Below are 23,750 nucleotides of genomic sequence, written 5' to 3'. Positions count from 1 at the left end.
AAACCGAGAATCCCTGCATCTCTTCAGCGGGACGTCGCCTCGAGCGGCCGAGAAGCCTGAAGATGTACATCAAGTTCTGTCCCTGCCCGAACACGCCCGAACAATTCACCTTCGGCCAACCTCGGGATTTGTTTTATTTTTGCGCAGGAAAAATGAATTCAAATATTAAAAGTGGTCGGTTAGGTTAGCTACATTAAAACACTTTTAAAACTTTATGGACGGTTAGTTAGGGTAGTATAGCTACATTAAAATAATATATATATATATATATGAACCCGAGGTTGGCCGAAGGTGAATATTCGCGCGTGTTCGGGCAGGGACAGAACTTGATGTACATCTTAGGCTTCCCCTCTTCGGCCCGTCCGCCCCCAAGTCGGTGCCCCCCTTCACCACAGAGACGAGCCGCGAGGCTGGGTTCCGTTTCAATCAGCTGAGCGCTTTTGTGAGAGCGCAGTCGTTACTGCAATCCCTCCCTACCCCCCCCCCCCCCCCCAACCACTCCTCGCCGCCTTCTTCCAGAAGACCCGTTTTCAGGGTATTCGGAACCGTAACAGATATTTTTTTTCTTTCTTTCAGAACAGGGAATTACAGTACTAGTCTTCAACGTAACCGAGAATTCCCGGTACTTTCGATACCTACTAGGTAGTGTTTTTTTTTTTTTAATTAATTAATGGCGCAGCAGTCGGTGATTGAAGTAGTAATGGTTAGTTTTGAAAGATGAAACAACTGTTAGTAACCAAAATTTAAAAAATATATTTACAATTGTGTTTAAAAATTTTTTTTATTGCAGAACGTATCACTCAATTCTCAGCCTTTCTATCAATCTTTAACTTTTAATGGGATAAAAAGACTCATAAACAAATATTGGTTTTAACACATGAAAAATCAAAAAAATGATTAAGTTAAAATAACTTTTCTTCTTTTCATAACAAACTTAAAATAAATACATATTGTTATTCAAGGAATATTGGCACACACACAGTCAGAAAACAGATTGGCGATTGAGTAGTGTGCATAGATCACCTTGCCATAGGAGAGTATAAAATGAAAGTAACCTCAACGTTCTATAAAAAAAATATATATATATATGCTGTCGATGTCGAGCCCCGAAAGTACCCAAAGAACCGGGTAATCGATTTTAAATTCCCGGTTCTTTTACTACTTCAAAAGTACCGGGAATTCCTTTCGGGACCGGTATTTTCCGCTTCTGAGCCATAGCCTGGCGCATGTTCGGCAACGACGCGCGAATCACGTGACCAACTAAACACATAGAAGCGAAACTGTTTTATTTTTCCATTTAGAACATTTTCATGGGCATTCGTCATTGCTGGTTTCCACTGTATGTCACAGAGAAACCACGAGAATGACCAACAAAGATTCTGTACTTTTACAAAAGATTCTTTTGAAAACCAGTTGCCAAGAAATAGGTTGTAATAAAGAAAAATGGTAACTTCGTACAACACATGACTATGGTAATTTTTTGCTTATATGAAATACGTTTTTCGAGTTAATGCTAAGTAATGTTTTACGAAAATTGGGCAAAATTTTATATTTCAATTGATGTTTTATTCATAATTTTTTTTGAACTGTGGAAATCATTATAGAATGTCCAATAAATTGACTTTATTTTATATTGTAATTAAAGGATTTAAATTGCTTGAACTTAGGACACGGCAGACTTCTTCTCCATTATCCTTGCTTAATGGAAGCCGAAATACGCCATCTTGGTTTTCAAAAGTTTTTACCCACAACAATTTATCTATTGTTTAATATTCTAGAATGATAGGCTTCGTTAAAACATAGTTTTTTACTATAGTGGAATGCCTGAAGTTATTAGTTCCCGAATGCTACAAATTGTTTTTAGCATTGAATTATTTTTTGGGAATGATCACAGTTAAAATAATCAATATTAGAATTTTAAAAAAGGCTTAATTCTGTTGAAATCAATATGGCGTAATTTCTGTTCCTATCTATTTACCCTCATAAATTGCAATTGCCCGTTTCTTGCAAACTCGCTGACGATGAAGCATGGATCTTAAATAAAAATGTGACGAGTTCTCTCTGCTTCTTTAAGCTCCTTGCAAAACGAAACACTTTCTCTCTCTCTCTCTCTCTCTCTCTCTCTCTCTTGGGCCTCTTCCACAAAAGTGGACGTGGTAAATGAAACGTCCATTAATATGGAGTCCGCGGCAAGATTTGTTTCCATGATGAAGGGTTTAAAAAAAAAGGGAGGGTGAGCGAAAGAGAGAGAGAGAGAGAGAGAGAGAGAGAGAGAGAGAGAGAGAGAGAGGACCCAGTTCTGGCCGCGGAGCCAATTAAGGCCTGCTGACCCTAAACATCTATTCCCTTGACGAGGAAGTAGTTTCGGAGAAGGGTAAAGGAGGGGGGGGGGGAATTGGCGAGGAGGTGTTTTCTGGGACGACCGCTAGATGTCTCTCTCTCTCTCCCTCTCTCTTCTTTCTGCCAGTTTATTTCTTTCTCGGACCTTCTGACGGAGTCTCCCCCTAGTGCCGACAGCTGGAAAATGGTGGTTGGGGGACACAGGACTATATATATATATATATATATATATATATATATATATATATATATAGTGTGAGTGGTATGGCATTGTCTGCGTGGCGTGATGTATTAACTGGACCAAACTCTTGCGGGATGCTGCTAGTTCCGTCCCCCCCCCCCTCCAACATCCCTTCCAAACACGATGTCAGCCTGGTCTCGCGAGATTTCAACCCCCCTCCCCCCTTCCCAAGTCCCTTCGCCGTCCACTCCTCTGCAAATACCCTCTCGCCCATTTTCTACCTTAGTGCGAGGTGTCCTCGGAGACCGTACCCATTTTTTTTTTGAAATTATAAAATAAAAAAAAAATTGATGAAAGTGATTTTTTTTTTACGATTTGCGCGCTGTATTAAACGTAATTTTCACCAAAAAAAAAAAAAAAGGCTAAACACAAATAAAAATTATATATTTGCATTTTAATATTATGCTTTAGTGATTGATAGTGAATACTGGTCCATACAATTAAAAAGCATTTATTTATTGTGAACATCAGTGATAGAAATTGTGTTCATAAACTTTTTTAAAGTGTATTTTCGAGTGTATTTATGCAAGTGAGGTTAGGTTATACATCTTTAAGTGTGTTATGGAAAAAATTATGGGAATGAAATTTTACAAAAATTAAATGGTTGAAAAATTCTATATACAAATAAATGTTCTATATGTGGTTTTAAATCATATACTTTAGAGATTTATATTGAATACTGGTCAATATAAAAAACGCATTATTTATTTTGAATATTAATGATAAAAATTCTGTTTATTAAATTTTTCAAGAGTATATTTAATTTCATTTATATAAGTCACGTTAAGTACCCGTATGTATAATTTATTTGCATTATGAATAATTAAATAAATTTTAATAAATAATTAAAAATTAATAAATTATAACAAAAATTAAGCATGTATTGTGCCTCATTATTCATATTCTTGCGATAATTCTTGACGCCGGAGCCAGTGCGCCGCGCGATTAGTCCACCCGCCTCACAGTGGTGTCGTGAGGGAGCGGGAGATCAAGGCACTTGTCCTGTTATCTCTATTCACTGGCGGCTAACTTCTTCGAAACATGCATAGATAAGCTTGTGTTACGATATGACAAATGCCTCGATAGTTTTGGCTTTTATGTATTAAAATAAGTAAGACCCTACTGTACTTTTGGTGGTAGAATTACTATGTTACGTAAATTTCCTTTTTTTTATATAGCCTTTCGGAGGTTGAAAAAAAAAACAGCCCTGGTATATATATGTATATATATGTATATATGTATATATATGTTTATTTTTATTATTAATACAAAATTTTATCTCGGTTATTTTAGTACATGAAGTAATTTATCATACAGACGTGTTTATATTAATATTGCATACTGAGTATTTAAAAAAATATATTTTTTACTTTATACTTTACCAATCGTATTTATAACATCACTACTGTTATTTTAGTATTTTATTTCTATTAATTATTTACATGTAAAATTTAAGTGAGTTTTTCATTACGCCATGTAAGTGTAAGATCTAACGTGTGTACATTAGTACACGCACCTTTTTTTGTTATTTTGGTTCTGAAATAATGAAGAGTTCTTGAAAGGAGACAAATGATCTTCTTGGAGGGACAGGCGGCATCTAGCCGCACGAGATTGAGCAATAACAGGTCTGTGATGCTCTTAGATGTTCTGGACCGCACGCGCGCTACACTGAAGGTATCAGCGTCTGTGGCGACTGTCCGTGGTGACTGTCTGTGGCGAGTGCCCGTGACGACTGTCTTTGACGAATGTCCGTGACGACTGTCTTTGACGAATGTCCGTGACGACTGTCTTTGACGAATGTCCGTGACGACTGTCTTTGACGATTGTCTGTGACGACTGTCTGTGACGACTGTCCGTGACGTCTGATTGTGACGAATGTCTATGACGACTGTCTGTGACATATGTCTGTGACGATTGTCCGTGACGACTCTCTCTGTGGCGACTGTCTGTGGCGACTGTCCGTGGTGACTGTCTGTGACGTCTGTCCGTGACTACTATCCGTGACGACTGTCCGTGACGACTGTCCGTGGTGACTGTCTGTGACGACTGTCCGTGACGACTGTCTGTGACGACTGTCCGTGACGACTGTCCGTGACGACTGTCCGTGGTGACTGTCTGTGACGACTGTCCGTGACGACTGTCTGTGACGACTGTCCGTGACGACGGTCCGTGACGATTGTCCGTGACGACTGTCCGTGACGACTGTCCGTGGTGACTGTCTGTGACGACTGTCCGTGACGACTGTCTGTGACGACTGTCCGTGACGACTGTCCGTGACGATTGTCCGTGACGACTGTCCGTGGTGACTGTCTGTGACGACTGTCCGTGACGACTGTCTGTGACGACTGTCCGTGACGACTGTCCGTGACGACTGTCCGTGGTGACTGTCTGTGACGACTGTCCGTGACGACTGTCTGTGACGACTGTCCGTGACGACTGTCCGTGACGACTGTCCGTGGTGACTGTCTGTGACGACTGTCCGTGACGACTGTCTGTGACGACTGTCCGTGACGACTGTCCGTGACGACTGTCCGTGGTGACTGTCTGTGACGACTGTCCGTGACGACTGTCTGTGACGACTGTCCGTGACGACTGTCCGTGACGATTGTCCGTGACGACTCTCTCTGTGGCGACTGTCTGTGGCGACTGTCCGTGACGACTGTCCGTGACGACTCTCTCTGTGGCGACTGTCTGTGGCGACTGTCCGTGACGACTGTCCGTGGTGACTGTCTGTGACGTCTGTCCGTGACTACTATCTGTGACGTCTGTCCGTGACTATTATCTGTGACGAATGCCCGTGACGAGTGTCCGTGACGTCTGTCCGTGACGACTGTCTGTGGTCTGCTCGCAGAAGTTCCACGAGCTGGAGGTGCGGCGCAAGGACGGACTGTTGCTGGCGCGCGAGCTGGCCAGCGAGGTCAAGAACATGATGGACATCAAGATGAACGCGGTGCTGGTGAGTGTCCGTCCTCCCCCCACCCCCTTTCACCCTCCCTGAGGAGTCGTCTAAACTATTCCAAGTAGTGGCTTTGAGAAGGGTCTGCATCAGGGTCGGTTGATTTCAACCACATTAAATTAAACCACCGTTTTACACTATAATCAGGGGCGCAACAACAAAATTTCCAAAGGGGGGCGATGTATCTTTTTATAAAGAATCATCGATACCCCGGGAATAATTGTATTTAAAGGTGGAAAATGGTGCTATTTAAGCAGTTTTACTATCTGAAAATTGATTACACAGCACTTTATTTGCCCCCGTTTGCCCCCACTTCATGGTTTCAGAGGGGGGGGGGCAAATTACCCTTGCCCCCCCCCCTGTTGTTGCGCCCCTGACTATAATAACCACAATAGTTTGCTCATTAGTGTTTCTTATGATAATATACCAATCAAGATCTTATTTAGATTTATCTGAATGAGTTGAAAATTATACCCAGCTAAATACACTCCTCTGGAATAATTAATTTTATTAGTGAATTGGGGTCAAGGTGTAAAAACGAGAAAATAAATAAATTTACTATCAAAAAAGATATATATTTATGTTCCTATTCCATTGGAAAAATCGCTGAACATACTGTAAATCCCCCATTCCGTGGGAATTACCCTTTCTATGGATAATAATACTCTTCCTGTGGGGAAATAAATACCCTCTTTGTGGTTGAGTACCAGTCAGACGTGCAGATTTGCCGGTCTTCAGTTCTTTGATATCCTAACTTTTTCTGGTTCAATATGAGTGGCAGAAAGCCGAATGTGTTGTATGGCTTTCATTTGAACATGCCGAAAGCCAAAATGACTAAAATAACAACAAAAAAAAATTGGTTTAAACCAAAAAACCAGGTTGATTTTTTTTAAAAATTACAACAATAAAATATTTGAGAGTAACAGAATTTGGTATTATATTGAATAATTTTTGAAATTTCTTTTAATTATTTTACTTCACTAGTGAACGTCACAATAGGCATTTTAGGAATGAAAGGTCATCTTATCAAAACTTTTCTTATTACAGTCACTGGTTTTAAAATTTTAAAAAAGTCTCTCTTTTGAGAGGAAAGACGAAACTAAATTAAACTATGGGAGCAATTAGCTTCGCTAAACATAGGCTAATTAATAATAAGAATAACCTCTTGTTTTTAACAGTGATGTTATTAGAAAAGCCTTAGAAACTTTGTGATCCTCTGTCCGACTTTTTTTTTATTTTTTAAATATAAAACGTTTTTTCTGCAGTGATGTACATTTATAAGTTTTAGCACAGTATTATCAGTAACGTTAGAAACAATTCTTATATTAAGGGTCATGACCGAAGAAAAAAGTATTAAATTTATGTACAATAAAATAACAATAGAATAATTGACGGCAGTAAAACTGACACTGCGAGTTGTTTGGACACGCCCCAAAGGTAGTCTCAAACCAATAACTAAACTCGGGTGTTCAAGAGGAAGGGGGGAGGGTAGAGGGGCAAAATCCCCGGGGCCCGAATGAGTTTTATTTTAATCAGGGGCGCAACAACTAAATTTCCAAAGGGGGGGGGCAATATACCTTTTAATAAAGAATCATCGATCCCCCCTATTGAAGCGGGGGGTCCGGGGGTCCTCCCCGGGAAAATTTGTATTTCAAGGTGGAAAATGGTGCTATTTAATCAGTTTTACTATCTAAAAATTGATTACACAGCACTTTCTTTCCCCCCGTTTGCCCCCACTTCAAGGTTTCAGAGGGGGGGGGGGGAGAAATACCCTTGCCCCCCCCCCTTGTTGTTGCGCCCCTGATTTTAATGCTTAGTTTTTATCCTGATGGGATGAAAAATACAAGTCTATTGTTAATCAAATGCATAAGGAAACCACACTTAAAGTTTAAAGTTAAGTCCACAGTAACGTTTACAATTTAATTTTTTTTAAATCGTGATGTTTGGAAAAGGTGTACATTAAACAGTAAGGATAGGGGGTACGACCAAATGATTCGCCCCCATGCTTTTGGTTTCTATCGATGGTCCCGGGGCCACCTACAAGGGAAGGGGGGGGGGGGGAGAGTATGGCGCAAATTGCGCCATCGAGGTAAAAATTATGGGGAGTGGGGAAGAGGAACAAAAATTAACACAAAATCCAAAAAAAATATATTTTCAGTTGGATATTAATTGCCCTATAATGTGCATTATTTTGCTTAGTATTTTGGGGTTTTTTATTTGCATTAAAAACACGATTTTTGATAGTATTATTTTCTAAACTTTCCTGGGTTATCAAACTCAATTTCCTAGGTGGGGAAAGGGAAATATTGTTAATTTAAGGGAGGGAGAATGTGCCATCATCACTTTTAGTTGGAGGGGTTGGGGGGGGGGGGGAGGGAGTAATTGGCACCCCTGGATGTCCTCGGAACTAGCATCGTCTGGAGAGTCGAATCTCATGCAAGACATTCAACACTGAAACATATCCTCGAGGGACCGTCCGAGAGACTAGACTTCACGCCATTGGACCCCGCGAGTGTGTTGATTCACGCGCAACACGTGAGAGGGTTGATGCGGTGGAAGGATGGAGGTTGTGGAGGGGGGGGGGGGGAGTGGAGGTTCGCGCGCCGTCCCCAAGCACCCGGGGCGCTACGCAGCGCGCGCTGGCCGGTCGCCAGGGTCGCCATATTGATTCTGTCTTCCCTCTCGCCGGATCCCCGTGTCGTGGGTCCCCGGGGGATGGTGGGGGGGGGGGATGTGGCGAGGGCCTTCACAAGGGTGGGGGGGGGGGGGATCGAAGCTGGCGCCAAGACAGTCCCGCACGCACAATGGGGCTGCAGTCCCCGCTGCCGAAAAAGTCTGACCGGGGTCTACGACATCTCTACGACCTCGTCAGCTCACAACCTTTTTTTTTTTCTCTCTCTCTCTCCCCACTCTGGTAGAGGGCTGTGGGGGGCTGTAAGGGGAAGTTAAAGTAAAATGGCGGGCATTGAAATGTTCAAGCCAAAAGAAGAAGTTAAAAAAAAAAATGGTTGTCTGTAAAGTCGGTTTACGAACGATAGTTTAACGTGACAACGTCATAACAAAACATTGATAAAATGATTGCATACTTTTATGAATAAAATTGAATCATTTTTATTGAATTATCACTATTATGTATGGATACAAAGAAGGAGTGAAATGAAATCTAAAATTAAATTGATAAATTTACTTTTATTTGCACTCATTAATTCAAATATGTTTATTACTTTAACGAAGAGATTATTTTAACTATAAACTTTATACGTGTTTGTTATTTAACTTCTTCCAATCTGTGTTATTCTGTTAAGGATAGGACGATGATAGGAAAAGTAGAAAAGGAATGGGAGTGTTTCAAGTTTAATGTGCCTCGAAAAAGTCAAATCGATGGTTGTTCCAATCGAGTGGAAGAGAGATAGATGCGGCGCAAGCGTAAAATGAGCGTAACGGGACAAAGCGTAACGGGATAATGTGCGTTACGGGACACTTTTTCGTGCGTGCAGCCGGCGTTCATCGATTTATTAGACATTGTCACGTCAAAAAAATAAAAAAAATTGTTGAAGTTAAATCAATAGAGCGTATTTTCGAGCGGTTTTCTTCCCGAAAGTATCACTTCCCCGGTCTCCCCGCCTTCAAATGAGACACCGGAAGAATACGCGGCGGTAGTCCCAATGACGTACGCGATCCTCAACGTACTCGGCTCAGACTCGTTGCTCGATCAGGCAACACCGCCTCAGGTCGAGCTGCCACTGTACTGCCAACACCGGTTGTGAAAAAATAGATATTTGGTTTTGATGGTGATGTAGATGACGGATGTTTGGTGGCCCTGAGGTGTTGTGTTTTGGGTTGGTTTTCGGCCGGGGTCGCAGACGGGACTCGAACCCGTGCTGTGCTGAGGGGACGATATCAGGAGCACGGTGGGAGAATGAGTGTTAGTGTGATTTGGGTTCGTGGGTTCGGATCCCAGTGGACGTACAGTGGGCGCACTTGGCTACTGACTCGAGACACCTGTTTGCTGGGACTCTTGCGATCCGATACTTCTTTTGCCAAGGGTTTCCCATCGGCTCAAGAGTCCTTTCAATTAAACCGTGGCCCAATCACCAAAAACAGCTTGAAGGTAAAAAAAAATTGTTTGGATTTTAGCCTGTCTCGAAATGAACCCGCGAATTTTTTTCTGGTCTCTACCCATAACTAGAGACCTGAACAATTCGCGGGTTCATTTAGTGTTATGCTAAAATTCAAATAAATATACCTTAGTGCTGCTTCTGTCATTGGTTCACTGTTAATCTGGAAAACTGAGGGCCAATTAGAGACCCTCACTCATAGAAGTGTCAAATCACAGGCCACCCAGTCGAGACGACTCACAAGTCAACAGCCAATGAACAGTTGGCATTTGCCCGAGTGTGTAAAGGATATTGGAGTCCATCCTGGAGGTCATTGAACCCGCGAATTTTTCCGGTCTCTACCCATAACTTAACTAGGCGAAGGCATTTTTCGCGAATAAATCTGAACGCCTGTTAGACTGCAACAAGGTACACACGCATCAGCGGTTTCTTCTTTTTGATTGGCGGCCGTCTGCGAGAGAAGTCGTTGCCGTGTTGGACCGAGCCACTCAGGAGGCGTTTGCTTCCGCACTGAATTAATATGATTGGTGTGGTGACAGTCGACATGTGCCTGGAAGAAATTCACCCAATCACGAAACACAGACGATGCTAAGGTGTTTTAACTTATAACTAATTTCGGAATCTTTTCGCGAAAAAAATGCATGGCCCTACCCATAACCATAGACCTGAAGAATTTGTGGATTCATTTCGTGGTAGGCTTAAAATTGAAACCACTTTCCCTGTGTGGAGTTTTTTTGCTGTTGGTTCACAGTTTGCGGGAAGGAATCTATGTAGGCCAGTGAGAAACCCTCAACCATAGAAGTGTCAGATCAAAGACTGCCAAGTTGAGACGTCTCACGAATCAGCAGCCAATGAACACGTGACAGTTTCCCAAGTATATATAGGATTGTGGATTCTATCCTCATCACCGAAAAATTCTGAATGCTCACACGACTTGAGTTCGGCATATACAGTTGTTTTCATGTGAATGTAAAAATTTACAAATATTTGTAATTTTACATTAATACTTCTGTTCCATTAAAAAAAATTGCAGTGCATGTTACGACTCCGTAAGTACGTTATAACAGTGCACCCGACACCAACACCCATGCTCTAAAATGGCGGTATTCAACCCATGTCCCGCGACACATTCGGGAAACCGATACTCAGATGCTAAATACCACAAAATATAAATTTCAATCCATAAATAATTGTTTTCAAGAGCTTCAGACGGAACCACTGAGTTCGCTGGGGAAGTCTTGATTCGCGTAATTTGTCTCAAATTTGACAGTTCTAGAGAGTAGAGCCTTTGGTACCCGATTCCAACCCGCTCCCCCCCTCCCCGCATCAACTGTCGCTTGCAAAGCAATAACGAAGCGTTTGTTTGCGACCACCGACACCCACACAATCATAGGAATTTGGTGCTAATTTTTGGAACACGTTAATTTTAAACCCCCAACAGCTCCAAAATTAATAAATAAAATGATAAAGTAGTTGAATTTTATTTTAAATATATTTGATATCTCAACTAATGGAATTAGTTTTGTTTAGTTATCAAATTATATTTTAATTTTTTTCTAAAACTAAAAGAAATTAAATTTATAGTAATTAAATATTTAATCCAAATATATCAAAATCGTTCTATCACCAACACAATTAGAAGCAGCAAGTAGTTAATCATGTCACACAACGCAGGGAATAGGGAGGATTCGGGTGGTACACATTTTTAGACATTTTCGGCCATGTTATTTTATTTTTTTATTTTTCTTCTCCCAGTGCAGTTCGTGAGCCGAGTTACAGGCTGTCTGCGGAATCGATCACATCTCCTGAAGATCCCCCTCCTCCCCCCTTTATCACCCACTCTTCTCTCTCTCTCTCTCTCTCTCTCTATTTCTCCGGCAGCATCCTCTCGACCTTTCCTGAGCTTCACCCTCCCTTTCGGACGTGTTTTCCGCCGCTCTCCGAGGGCTAGGGGATGTTGGAGGGGTCAGAGGGTTGGGGAGAGGCCCTGGCTAATGAAAATATTTGCCCTCGCACGGGCCTCCCCCCCCCTCCCCCACAGCCATCGAGCCCTCGGCGGAAACAACCCCTCCGAGAACACCTCGCACGTCCGCGCACTTCGAACCATACCCCCTGGGGAACTCTCTTGATGTTTCACCCCCCGACCGGCCGCCCCTTCGGCGTCGTGTCATCCTCGTATCAATCTTTATCCTTGTCTCGGATGGAAATATTCCAAGGATGATGCTCCTTTATGCAAGAATCGCAGTTTTTTTTTTTTTTAATTTGTGACATCTTAGCCGTCGGTGTACGGCATTTGGTAGGAGTAATTTCGTTAATGGAACGGGGCTGCCATCACAAAAACAAAGGGAAAACTTTATAGTATTAAATTTTTGATGAATTATTTTTTAAAACAAAATCGGCTGTTTTTAATGAAATTTCTTTTTGAAAAATCAAGTTCGAAGCAGTCTTACAAGTTTTTTTTTTCCTTCGCTTTTATCGGAGCCGTATCATTGTGTAGTTTAACACTTCGCTCCGAAAGTTGAATTTTTGTATGGTCAACGTGGCTACTCCGGAGTTCTAGCGGCGGGTGCGGAAAGTACTTGAGATTCGCGTCCAGAAATGCAGCTGAAAACACAATCTGCGTATACCTGTGTTTATTACGCTAGGCATTATTTTTAAGAATTCAACGTTAATGATCGTGTCCGAGTTTCGTATCATAATTTATTGTATTTGCAACAAGATAAATCATTAGTTTGCTCATTACCGAGATTAGATGTTTGACCATCTTTGACGAGTACTGAAAAACTAAGATACAATATTTTGTTTCGACGAATACATGCCACGTCGTATCTTAAGATTGTTTAAATTCAGAGACAAACAAGTTAAATACAGAAAAATGTAGGAGGCAGTAATAAAAGGCAGCTGTCCCTCTTTCCGAACTTAAAAAAAATTATAAACAACAAAATTATGCAAATAGAAATATTAACAGGTTGTTTTTATTCAAACACTTCAAAAGAAACTGCTTACTAAATAAGCACACTGCGCCATATGTAAGACGTCATAAGATTTACGACATAAAGTTGTTCTTCCGTTTGTTATTGTTTATTATTGTATGACACCATGGATCTTCCTTTCCCATGGGAAAAGGGTCGAATTCCGGAAACCTTCCCCCCTAATTTTTCCTTTTTTTTTTGTTGCCTGAGCAATTATTGTGTTATTGTTACGTACAAAAACGTTCAACATCTAAACTTTCACAGATTGGAAACTTATTAAAAAATATATGAGTGAGTCTTTCAGTTCTCACCAGTGATGTTGAAACATCTAACATCGGTAACGAGAAAATTCACGTGTTCTCGTGTTGTTCATGTTGCAAATAAACTTATAATACGAAACTCGAACACGAAATTTAAAGTAGAATTATTTAAAATTATGCCAAGCGTGATAAATAAACTGATCAATAAACTATTACCTTTTCAAGTACAAACCAAATTTTCTAGGCGCGAATCACACACGTTCTGCGCCGGCCGCTAGAATTCGCTGTCTGAATCGTAAACGTTGCCTGCCATCATATGCCTGCATATGACAGCGCGAAACAAACGTAAATTTTAAACTGTTAGAAACGTCTCCGATAAAAGCAAAAGTGACTTGAATAAATCCTGAACCCCGGCTTTGGACGTGATTTTTGACAGTATTTTTATCGAAATACTGTCCATCTTATCCATCTTGTTAAAATTCACTAAGCAGTTAATAATTTAAAGTTTCTGTATACGTTGGAATTTATACTTCTATGGCATTACTAAAAAATAAACCTGAACATTTTTTAAAAGGTACCTTATAAGACTAAGTGCATTTTTTTTGTTAAACGTCTGAGATAAGTCTGTAAAAAATTACTACAAACAAATCAATCTTAATCTTATTGAACTGATACAATATTATTATATAATTTTATTAAAAAGTAAAAAAAAACCCTTGCTTTGACGAAGTTAACTTGCGTGTGGTGGGACGCCGGGCTAAACACATCATAATATAAGGAACATCCCTACCGTGCTTCAAGTCTGTAGGACATTAACTTGAAAAAAACGGGAATTTTTATTTTTATTTTGAAGTACAGTTGATTGCACAATCTCGGTCCACAAAGACTACGCATAAGCAAAACTGGGACGCCAATATTCAGCTTCATTTTGTGGGAAGGCAGGTAACCCCTTTGGCAAGACGTGACGGACGCACCAAACGATTGCGCGTTACCAATTCAAGGCGCGCCATCTACTGTCGACGTTCTAAACTAAACTGTTATTGGCGCCTTTAGCCAGCTAGCAGCCGCGAGCTTCACTTAGCGGACGAGTTTCGCCAAGAAGGGCAATAAGTTGGCAGACCTTACTATATGATCGTGTGGTGGATATAGAGAAATGACAAAAACTCACTGTTTGTGTGTCTATGACCTACCTCCTATAATTTTCTATCATAAACTGAATTCACCCCTTTTTAACTCCCTATGGATGGAATTTCATAATTATATTTATCAATATTCATAAAAAAATGCCGATCCGTTGTTCAGTTGCCGCGTAAAAGAAGGACAAATAGACAAACATACTTGCGCATTAATACATATATAATATTAGTATGGATTAGTACCATATAAATGAAAGTAAAGGCGTCTACAGTTTCAAAAATAATCATATGGGACTAGCTAGCTACTGAGGGGCGTGATGTAAGTTTTTACGCCGGAAACACAGAGAAGAAGATTAGGACCGGTTACAGTATTTACTAAAGAAAGTTGCATTTGAAATACGATCGTGTCAATAAGGAGAAAAAAATAAAAATACACCTCGAGGTTTCTGTTTTTATTTAAATATGTATTATTATTATTTTTTTAATGGTTTTACGAAGATAAATTTTATCCTGAGGAAAATGGAAGAGAACTGTCTCAGTGTAATCCTTTGTCTCGGCCACCCTCCCGTTCTGCGTGCCAAGATCTTTATTGCAATCCTTCCTCCCGCAACCACTCCCTTCTTCCGTTTTCTTCTCCTATCCCTTTTCCGTCCTCTACCGATAACGTATTCCAGACTCAACTTTCACGCGTGGAAGGGGAGGGTCGCTGGGAAGGGGGGGGGGAATCGCTAACGACCCTACGCGCCGACGATTCAATTCCCCCTCCTCCTCCTCTCCTATTTTCCTTTCTAGCTTAACAATTCTCCATATCTACACCCTCTTTTCTCTCCTCCCTAGCCACCCTCCGTCATAATCCCACCGCTTGGGTGGTGGGTGAATATCAGGGCTGCATGCGAAGTCCGGAAGCCCGGTCGGTGGGGGCAAATAATAAGCAAGTTTGTAGGCAACCCGTGCGTGCGCGCGCGTCGGGCGGGTTGCATACGCTCAATGTTTGCCAGGAGCCGCACACCGTCCATCTGTCTCACGCTGATATCGCAGTAACAAGCGCAAATGGCCTCCACACTGTTGCCAGATTGACACTTCCCGTCTTCTTAACGTTGGAGTTCTTATTTTGTAAATGATCACTAATTATAATAAGTTCAAACTTTTTGATGTGAAACTTCTTTGTTGAGGGGGCTACAATTTTCGAGTGTTACGAAAGGGGGAGGGGAATAGTTAGGTAGGTGGTGGGGGAACCGGTAGAGGAGAGTGCGTCAGCGGCGACGCCACTCCAACGCATGCTCTAGCGGTCGAATGGGAAGTTGACTATGGATAGAGACCCGTGAATTTCGCGGATTCATTTCGTGTTATGCTAAAATTCAAATAATTATACCTTAGTGCTGCTTCTGTCATTGGTTCTCTGTTAATCTGGAGGACTGAGGGCCAATTAGAGACCCTAACTCATAGAAATGTAGAAACACAGGCCACCCAGTCGAGATGAATCACAAGTCAACAGCCAATGAACAGGTGGCATTTGCCCGAGTGTGTAGAGGATATTGGAGTCTATCCTGGAGGTCATTGAAACCGCGAAATTCACGGGTCTCTAACTATGGATAAGGGGGGAGGGATATGTACGTAGTGGAGCATGCTAGTTGTAACGGCCGGGTGGGGAGACGGCAGGGGAGAAGTATAAATGACGCCACGGAATTCTCGTAACATATGCTTGTATTTGTCTACTCCTCAGTTTTCGTAACGGCTAACGACTGACGCTACCATATTTATTTTTATTTATTTGAAGTATCAACAATTAATTTATTCGTGTGGAAAAGAGATATATTGTCTGTTAAATTAACCTTGTAAGTATCATTCATTTTTATGTTAGTAGTGTGATTGAAAATGCAAATGATTTATCTCTATGCCTAATAAGCAAGAATTTTCACTTTTGTCGCGCGTGGACTTCACCCACATACGTACTTTTTCCCCTATGTTTTACTATTTTTTGATATTTCTAATACCATAAAAATAATGTATTTTGAAAGTATAATGACAGTGGTATACATTCTAAATAAAAAAAACAAATCGATTATAAACATCAATTATTTCACAGTGGAAACTATTTCTAGCAGTCGGCCTCTATTAATAACAAGGCATTCCGTTAAAATATATGCTATGTTCAAACAGACCCGAAAATTTTAATATTAAATGATATAATAAGATTTGTTGACAAAAATACGTCCGAAACGATATTTTCACATGGTTATACGAAGAAAAAAACTTAAAATGGCGATATCTTCGAAAATAATGATCTGAGGCGAAAATGCTTAAAACTTGTTTTACCTTTAATAAACCTATTTCTTGAGATTGTTAAAAGGTTGGCAGCACTAAAAGTTTGAAATTATGAAGAAAAAAATTTCACACTAGTGAAATTTCTTAATTGTTAGGGGTATGCTTGGTTCGTTTTTATTCTTAGTCACTTAGATCCTTATTGTTTAGAGATATTTTATACTTATGGTTTCACATGTAAAAAAAATTAAAATGGCGATATCTTCTAAAAATAATGGTCTGAGGCGAAAATGCTTAAACTTTTTCGCCTGTATGAAACATATTTGTCATTGGGCTCTATCAGTTGGCACTAATGAAGTTATAAAATTTTCAATTAAAGAAATTTTATACATATAAAAATTGTTTTTGGAATGTTTTAAAATCTGTTTTGGAAGATTGTCACTCTGGTTAAAATAATTTTTTTTTCTGTCGGGTTTGACCGATGTGAAATCGCTTCGATGAATTGTAGAAAAATATTCTCAGCCAGTCAGAATTAAGCGATTTCTTGAATGTCGGTTATCGGGGCCAATCATGTTTAGGTATCGAATCTAAACTTAACCCTTAGTGTTGGCGAGAATATTCAAATTATATTTCAGAGTTCTCATATAGTTCAATTTAATTAAAAAAATTAATGTCAATGTGCCACAATACCTATATTACACACACACACACACACACACACATATATATATGTATATATATATATATGGTTGAAGTCTCTTACTTTTAAATAATAAATCAAACTTAACCATATTGTTATTGTTATTGCTAGACAGCCATTGTCTCACCACAGAATTTACTAAGTTGATAATTATTGATTCATTGGTATTAAAGTTAATTTTTTTTAAAAGTACATGGCCACTGAACACTCGCCCTTTTATATTTGACATTCCTTAGGTCTTGTTTTTAATTTTTTTCAATTAAAATTTGCATTTTTTTCGGGAGCCCACCCATAACTACACCTTCTCACACACTCTATCCATAGATAGTAGGTACACTGAAACGACAGCACTGCAATCTAAGGATGAGATACGCTATAGTTAAGGGCTCGAAAAAAATTAGCGGTTTCAATTACCTCCAGGATAGACTCCACGATCCTCTATGTACTCGGTCAAATTATACCTGCTCAATGGCTACTGACTCGCGAAACATGTTAACTGGGATGCTTGTGATTAGATACTTCTTTCGTTAAAGTTTACTAATTACCCCCACATTCGATTATGGGCCCTGAACCCAGGATTGGTGACGGCCCACCCCCCCCCCCCCCCAATTTTACAGTCACGTGCTACATTATAAGAGCATGGTTATTTTTTACCTACACTCTTTTTGTAATGTTATTTAACCTAAAAATACAGGGTATAATTGGATGGTGTTATGTAAAAATGGTTCACCCCACAAACATTTTCAACTGAGTAAATTGAGCTCAAAGTTGAACACACAATAACCGGTATTGTGGCAGTTCGTTGAATGTTTGGTCGCAAGATGGCATATCAGCAAGGAATGTCGGTTAAAAAAATTTTGCTCAATTAAAAGTGTCATTTTACCTGCACAATTATTTCAATAACTTTTTTCTTTCCTTTTGTTGGTTAATTCATTTGTGCAGTACACCATCCGTTTATGGTTACTATTTTATAAGTCCAAACTAAGCTTTGTTTATAAAATTATTTTTAGTTTAAAATAACCACTGCGAGTGTGTATGTATATTTATTTCACACACCGAGGTAAAAATTGAAATAGTTACAGAAAAATAAAATTAGGCCTGGGCTCTGGACACAGGGGTCCACCCAGCCCCACCCTTGTGGGGGGCCATGGTTTTCCACTGACTCAGAGTCCTTCAGGTGAACTCCGATCCAATCACTGAGGCAACGTGAAGGTAAAGGAGATTGGATTCGAGCTATTCGCGAAATAAATCCGCGAACTTTTCCGGTCTCTATCTATTGTGTGAACACTACGTTAGGGAGAGAGAGAGAGCTAGCGAGAAAGAGAGAGAATGAGAAATTTAAGAGTGAGAAATTAAGAGAGAAAGTGAAAGAGAGATATAGACAGATTTGTATGGAGAGAGAGAGAGAGAGTGAGAGTGTGTGTGTGTCTAAGCCACTATCGTGGTAGTTGCTGGGAAAAAAAGTTGGTGGTCAACAGAAACAGGTACAGGTATTTTGCTGTCAACAATGAGACGAAATTGTACTTCTTACGTCTCAAAAATCCGTACCAATTATACCTTGTACTTCCTGACTTCTACTGGACACGGAATTTATTAACCTCGACATAAGATTATAAACTTTAATACTAATCTTCATAAAAATGTGTCTTCCTAAGAGCAGCACGAGAAAGTTGAAAAAAAAAAATTAATAGATTTTTTGGAAATGTTTTTAAAAATTATTGTTGATGAGAAAGAAAAATGCTATTAGATAGATATTATAATACATGTTTCCCTGAACAATTTCTTTTATATGATGAAAGTATTATTAAAATTTAAATTTGCATTATTAGGGTTTTATCGTAAGATTGTACATGCAAGGAAATCAAATATCATATGGGTTAAATATGGGTAATTGTAACTAAAGGATTAGCAGGTGCAAAGTTGTCTGGGTAGTCTAAAATATGAGGTTAAATCAATATGTTAGTATTATAAATGTACAGTAAAAACTTATTTTTTATCATAACAGTGTATAATTTAAAAAAAAATTGTTGCATACTTCAACATACGAGCTTTTCTAACATTCAAATTTTCGAATTTCGCACACACAGCCTCATAACAAAAGGTGTTTATTATAATTCGCTATTGTTTACCATTTGGATTTCCAAGATCACCGCAGGCTAAACTCTAGGATTGTTTCCTAAGTTGACGCAAGGCTGGTTCATTCGCTGAGTGTCATATACTTGGTCGTTTTCGTTTGTATCGTTGTCAACGAGGTGACAGACCAAAATCTAGATACGAAAATAAATGCGTGCCGACAAAAAAAATATCTGCACTCACTACTATGAAAATATTAATATTAAAAATTAAGTTTTTTACAAACAGTATTAAAAAATTATCTTCCGTTTCACTTAAGAATTAATTCCATTTATTGGTTATGTTTGCTTGGCGCGTTTTTTTTCCTTGGCCGCAGCCTTCATTAAAAGAACTGCTGGTACACAGATGAGCCCTTGCGTGTTTTCGCACATGCTAATTCAGAGTGCGTATTCTTTTTTTTTTTTTACAGCGCGCTGGAAGTGGCTGCTCATTCTGTTCGGCTTCCCTTCCCCCCCCCCCTTCAAACACTTCGAGGTAAATTTCCATCCCATCCCCCCTCTCCACAAGCACCCTTCCAAACACATCCTCTCCCATAGCTTCCACCTTCCACCAGACCCGCTGACGGATTCCTGTCTTGTTTGCTGCTCCCGGGATTGTTATTTGTCCAGCGTCAATGTATTTGCACGGTTAGCTTTACCTCCCCTTCTCTCCCCATCCCACTTCCCCCTCCGACATCCCCACGCACACCGTTTGTCGACTGAACGACTGTCCCAGTCAGAGATTAAAGAAAGTTACAGATGGAGCATAAGCTCTGAGCACTGCGGCCAGTTTGTTCACGTAAGAAGATGGCGGCCATTTGTTTATATAGTATATAGAAATGTAGTTTACTACATACTCTTGTACACAATCGTTTTACTCGAGTCAACAGTCTTTATTTGTTTAATATTCATGCACTTTTCCACCACCATGCATACATCACTTATGAGAAAATGCAATTTTCTTCATTGCACAATATGGCGGCGACCTGCTTCCCCCCTTACGTCATCTGGCTTCAGCATAGATACTTACAAACTGTGTTCATGCTCCATCTGTAACTTTCTCTAATCTCTGGTCCCAGTCGCCCGAAAACCACCTCTAGGTCTGGGCCTACGTCTCACAGGGATGAGAGACACGCCCGGACAGTGTTCCAAAGTTCTCAGAATGATTCAAATATTTTTAACGGTCGCGGAGTATATTTTAAATAACGCCGCGAACCTAACATGACCAATCTTTCATTTCAGTTACGATAACCCAAGCTATCCTACTGAAAGGACTACGTGTTATTTATTTCAAATGGCCGAACATAACCTAACATTTTGCTTCGGTAAACTTCGGAACTGTTCGGGTTGTGGTTGCTGGCTTTCGTCCCTGTGAACTGTATAGGCTGTCCGCGAGGCGGATAATCTCGCGGGAAACAACACGTGCCCATGTTCGTACTTGATCGGCTTTAAAGAGGCCCCTCTCGGCGAATACGGGATCGTGCGTGGGAGGCGGAGAGGGGATTGGTGATGTTGGAAAAATGGGGGGGGGGGGGTGGAAGGGCAGCAGTCCCGCCCACAATACCGGGCGCCGATACGGCGAGGGCGTGTTTGCGGGTAGCGGTACGCCCCGTCAGCCGAGTCTAATCGCCCCAGTCATAGCCCACAACCGGCACACATTCCGCCCACTTCAAATTCTTTCATGGGCCAGAAATTCAAACACGTTTAAACCCCCCCCCCCCCCCACACACACACACACACTTCTTTTTTGACGTGGCAACGTCTAATAAATCGATGAACGCCGGTCGCACGCACGAATAAAGTGTCCCGTTACGCACACTGTCCCGTTACGCTCATTGTACGCTTGCGCCGCATCTATCTCTCTTCCACTCGATTGGAGCAACCATCGCTTTTGACTTTTTATTCGAGGCACATTTAACTTGAAACACTCCCATTCGTTTCCTACTTTTCCTATCATCGTCCTATCCTTAACAGAATAACACAGATTGGAAGAAGTTAAATAGCAAACATGTATAAAAGTTATAATTAAAATAATCTCTTCGTTAAAGTAATAAACATATTGGAATAATGAGTGCAAATAAAAGTAAATTTATCAATTAAATTGTATATTACATTTCACTCCTTCTTTGTATCCCTACAAAATAGTGATAATTCAAAAAAATGATTCAATTTTATTCATAAAAGAATGCAATAATTTCATTAATGTTTTGTTATGACGTTGTCACGTTAAACTATCGTCCGTAAACCGACTTTACAGACAACCAATTTTTCTTATGTGTTAACGCCTTAGCTCTCGGTACACGGCATTTGGTAGGAGGAATTCCGCGAATGGAGTGGAAGTCGTTGCGTGGGACGGAAATGTGTGACCGCGGTGCTGCCATCTATGTGCGGATCGCGCGAACCGAAGTCCACAAAGCCAAAGGGAAACTTTTATAGTTTTAACTGTTTTGATGAATTTTAACAAGATGGCCAATATATTTTAATAAAAATTATTTTGTCGAAAATCAGGTAGAAAGCAGGGGTTTTTAGTATATTATCATGTCTTCTTCGTGTCTTCTTCGCTTTAATCGGACCTGTTTCATTATATGTAAAGTTTAAATCTCATATGATTCAATGGTCGACTTAGCTGCTTCAGGAACTAAGTGCTATTCGCGTCAAGAAATGTAGTCGAAAACACAATTTTCGTATATTTATCTTTCTCTGCATTATTTTAAAGAATTATACTTTCAATTTCGTGTCAGAGTTTAGTATTACAGGCTAAGAGTATTTGCAACATGAGAACATATGATAATACTGAGTATTTATTACGAAAATTGGGACATAATTTCATATTTTAATTGAAATTTCATTCAAGCATAAATGGTTTAAACAAGAAAAATATAGTTGAATAGTCAATAGTTGGATTGTTTTTGTTTTATTATGGCCATAAATAAGCGCAGTCAATACTGGAAAACTGCTCAGGGAACGGTGATAAATACCCGGGTAACAATCTGAACCCAGTATTACTGCGAACACTATTTTGTAGTGATACCGTAGTTTTCATGTAAATGTAAAATTATCTGTAATTTTTCATAAATATATCTGTTTAATTTACAAAAAAAATAACAGGTTGTGTACTCCGTATTGCTTCTCTATTGAATGTACACGATCCGTATCCGTAAAAAATATTTTTTAATGTAACGAACCTACTTGCTTTTGGTAACCGACAGGCATGCAAAATTTTTCCCTGTTTGCGAATTATCGTTTGCATGAGCTACACGTGACGAATTTAGAAGCACGAATCATTATTTGGGGGGGGAGGGGGGGGTGGAGAGAAGGGGCAGAGTTAACCTGGTTTCCAGATTTAAGGGGAAGTGACTTTTAAACGCTCCCAGAAAACCATTCCTATAATATTTGAGAGGAGAATTAGATATATATTTTTTTACAACTTAATTGTGTGTAAAGATAAGTTGTCACATTTCATATTCAAGTATGTTGTTCCATTAAGTGCCTTAAGCTTACTGAATAATTTAGTATTTTTTATTCGCTATTTTCTTAGTTGACAGGATACGAAGCTATATTTTCGACACACGTAAATTTTGAAGCAGAGGTCAACAATGTGATATTTGTTGCTAATTTCCAACAGGTTTGCGATTCATTACGCACAAAGGAAACAATTCTATTCGAACGCAAAGCCTGTTGGAAGGTAGGATTATAGGGCGTTTATTTTTATGTTGTTCTTTGCCGTAAAATTTTTTCGCATAACGAGGAACAATGTCCCAGCTTAGTCGAAAAAGAGCACTTGCGATAAAAACTTTATAGCCGCCGGCTGTTACTCCGAGGATTTGGAGTAGGCTCGAAGAACAAAAAAAAATATATATTTGCGTTTTCTCGTTTGCCAACTGCTAACTGCCACCCCAAACAAGTTCGTAGTAGTCCTAATATCGGATTACCCCGAGGGGGTTTTCCGTACAATGACTGGACCATCGCCGGTTTTTTTTTATTATTTGGGGGGGGGGGGGGAGGTTGACGGGAGAGTTTTGAGTGGTACGAAAAATACCTCCCAGTTTAATGGTACCTAAGTCTAAAAATTGTAAGAATTATAGCTCTTTAAAAAGGCTATTTTTAACGCATTTTTGAATTATTGAGGGAGTCGTTATGAAAACTGGTTTCAATCTATTTTTAGAAAAAAAATTATACATAGTACAATGAAAAATAACCAAAAAAAAAAAAGTCTGCCAAAGAAAAGATTTTAACAAAAACATTTTATTTTAAATTGTTTACCAATGTTACACACACCTGTGATTATTATATAAATTAATCTTGAACTTAATAATCAATGGTAAATCAATATATGTGAATAGACTCAGGGTAGCAAAAAATATCAAAGAAAAAAAGCGCCCCTTAATGACTGAAAAACTGTGACTGTTATCTGTTTATGAAGCAGAATTTAAGACTCGTTAACTCTTTCGGTATTCGAAACTAATTCATAACAAAGAGAGTTAAATTAGCCTTTACCACTAAATAAATGTAAAATTATACCTATACAAAAATAAATACACAAACATAGTAAAATATGATGACTGGACACAACCGGTCTTTATTTTTTTGTGATTGCTCATGATTGTTCGTAAGTAGCTTTCTTATTCCAAACATATATACATATATACCTCGA

The 23,750-nt window shown here is 39.6% G+C and overlaps 1 protein-coding gene across 2 annotated transcripts in view; it reads left to right on the top strand.

The window, feature by feature from the left end:
- LOC134540368 (voltage-dependent calcium channel subunit alpha-2/delta-3) overlaps positions 1 to 23,750 on the top strand; it is a 222,391-nt gene that overhangs the window by 109,206 nt on the left and 89,435 nt on the right. For both annotated transcript variants that reach the window (XM_063383055.1, XM_063383056.1), the window contains exon 3: positions 5,433 to 5,537. In XM_063383055.1, coding sequence (XP_063239125.1) covers positions 5,433 to 5,537 — 105 coding nt within the window. The remainder of the gene's footprint in view (positions 1 to 5,432; positions 5,538 to 23,750) is intronic.

The sequence above is a fragment of the Bacillus rossius genome, chromosome 16, assembly GCF_032445375.1.
Source record: "Bacillus rossius redtenbacheri isolate Brsri chromosome 16, Brsri_v3, whole genome shotgun sequence".
NCBI classification, from domain to species: domain Eukaryota; kingdom Metazoa; phylum Arthropoda; class Insecta; order Phasmatodea; family Bacillidae; genus Bacillus; species Bacillus rossius.
This window is presented reverse-complemented; position numbering and strand designations above follow the sequence as displayed.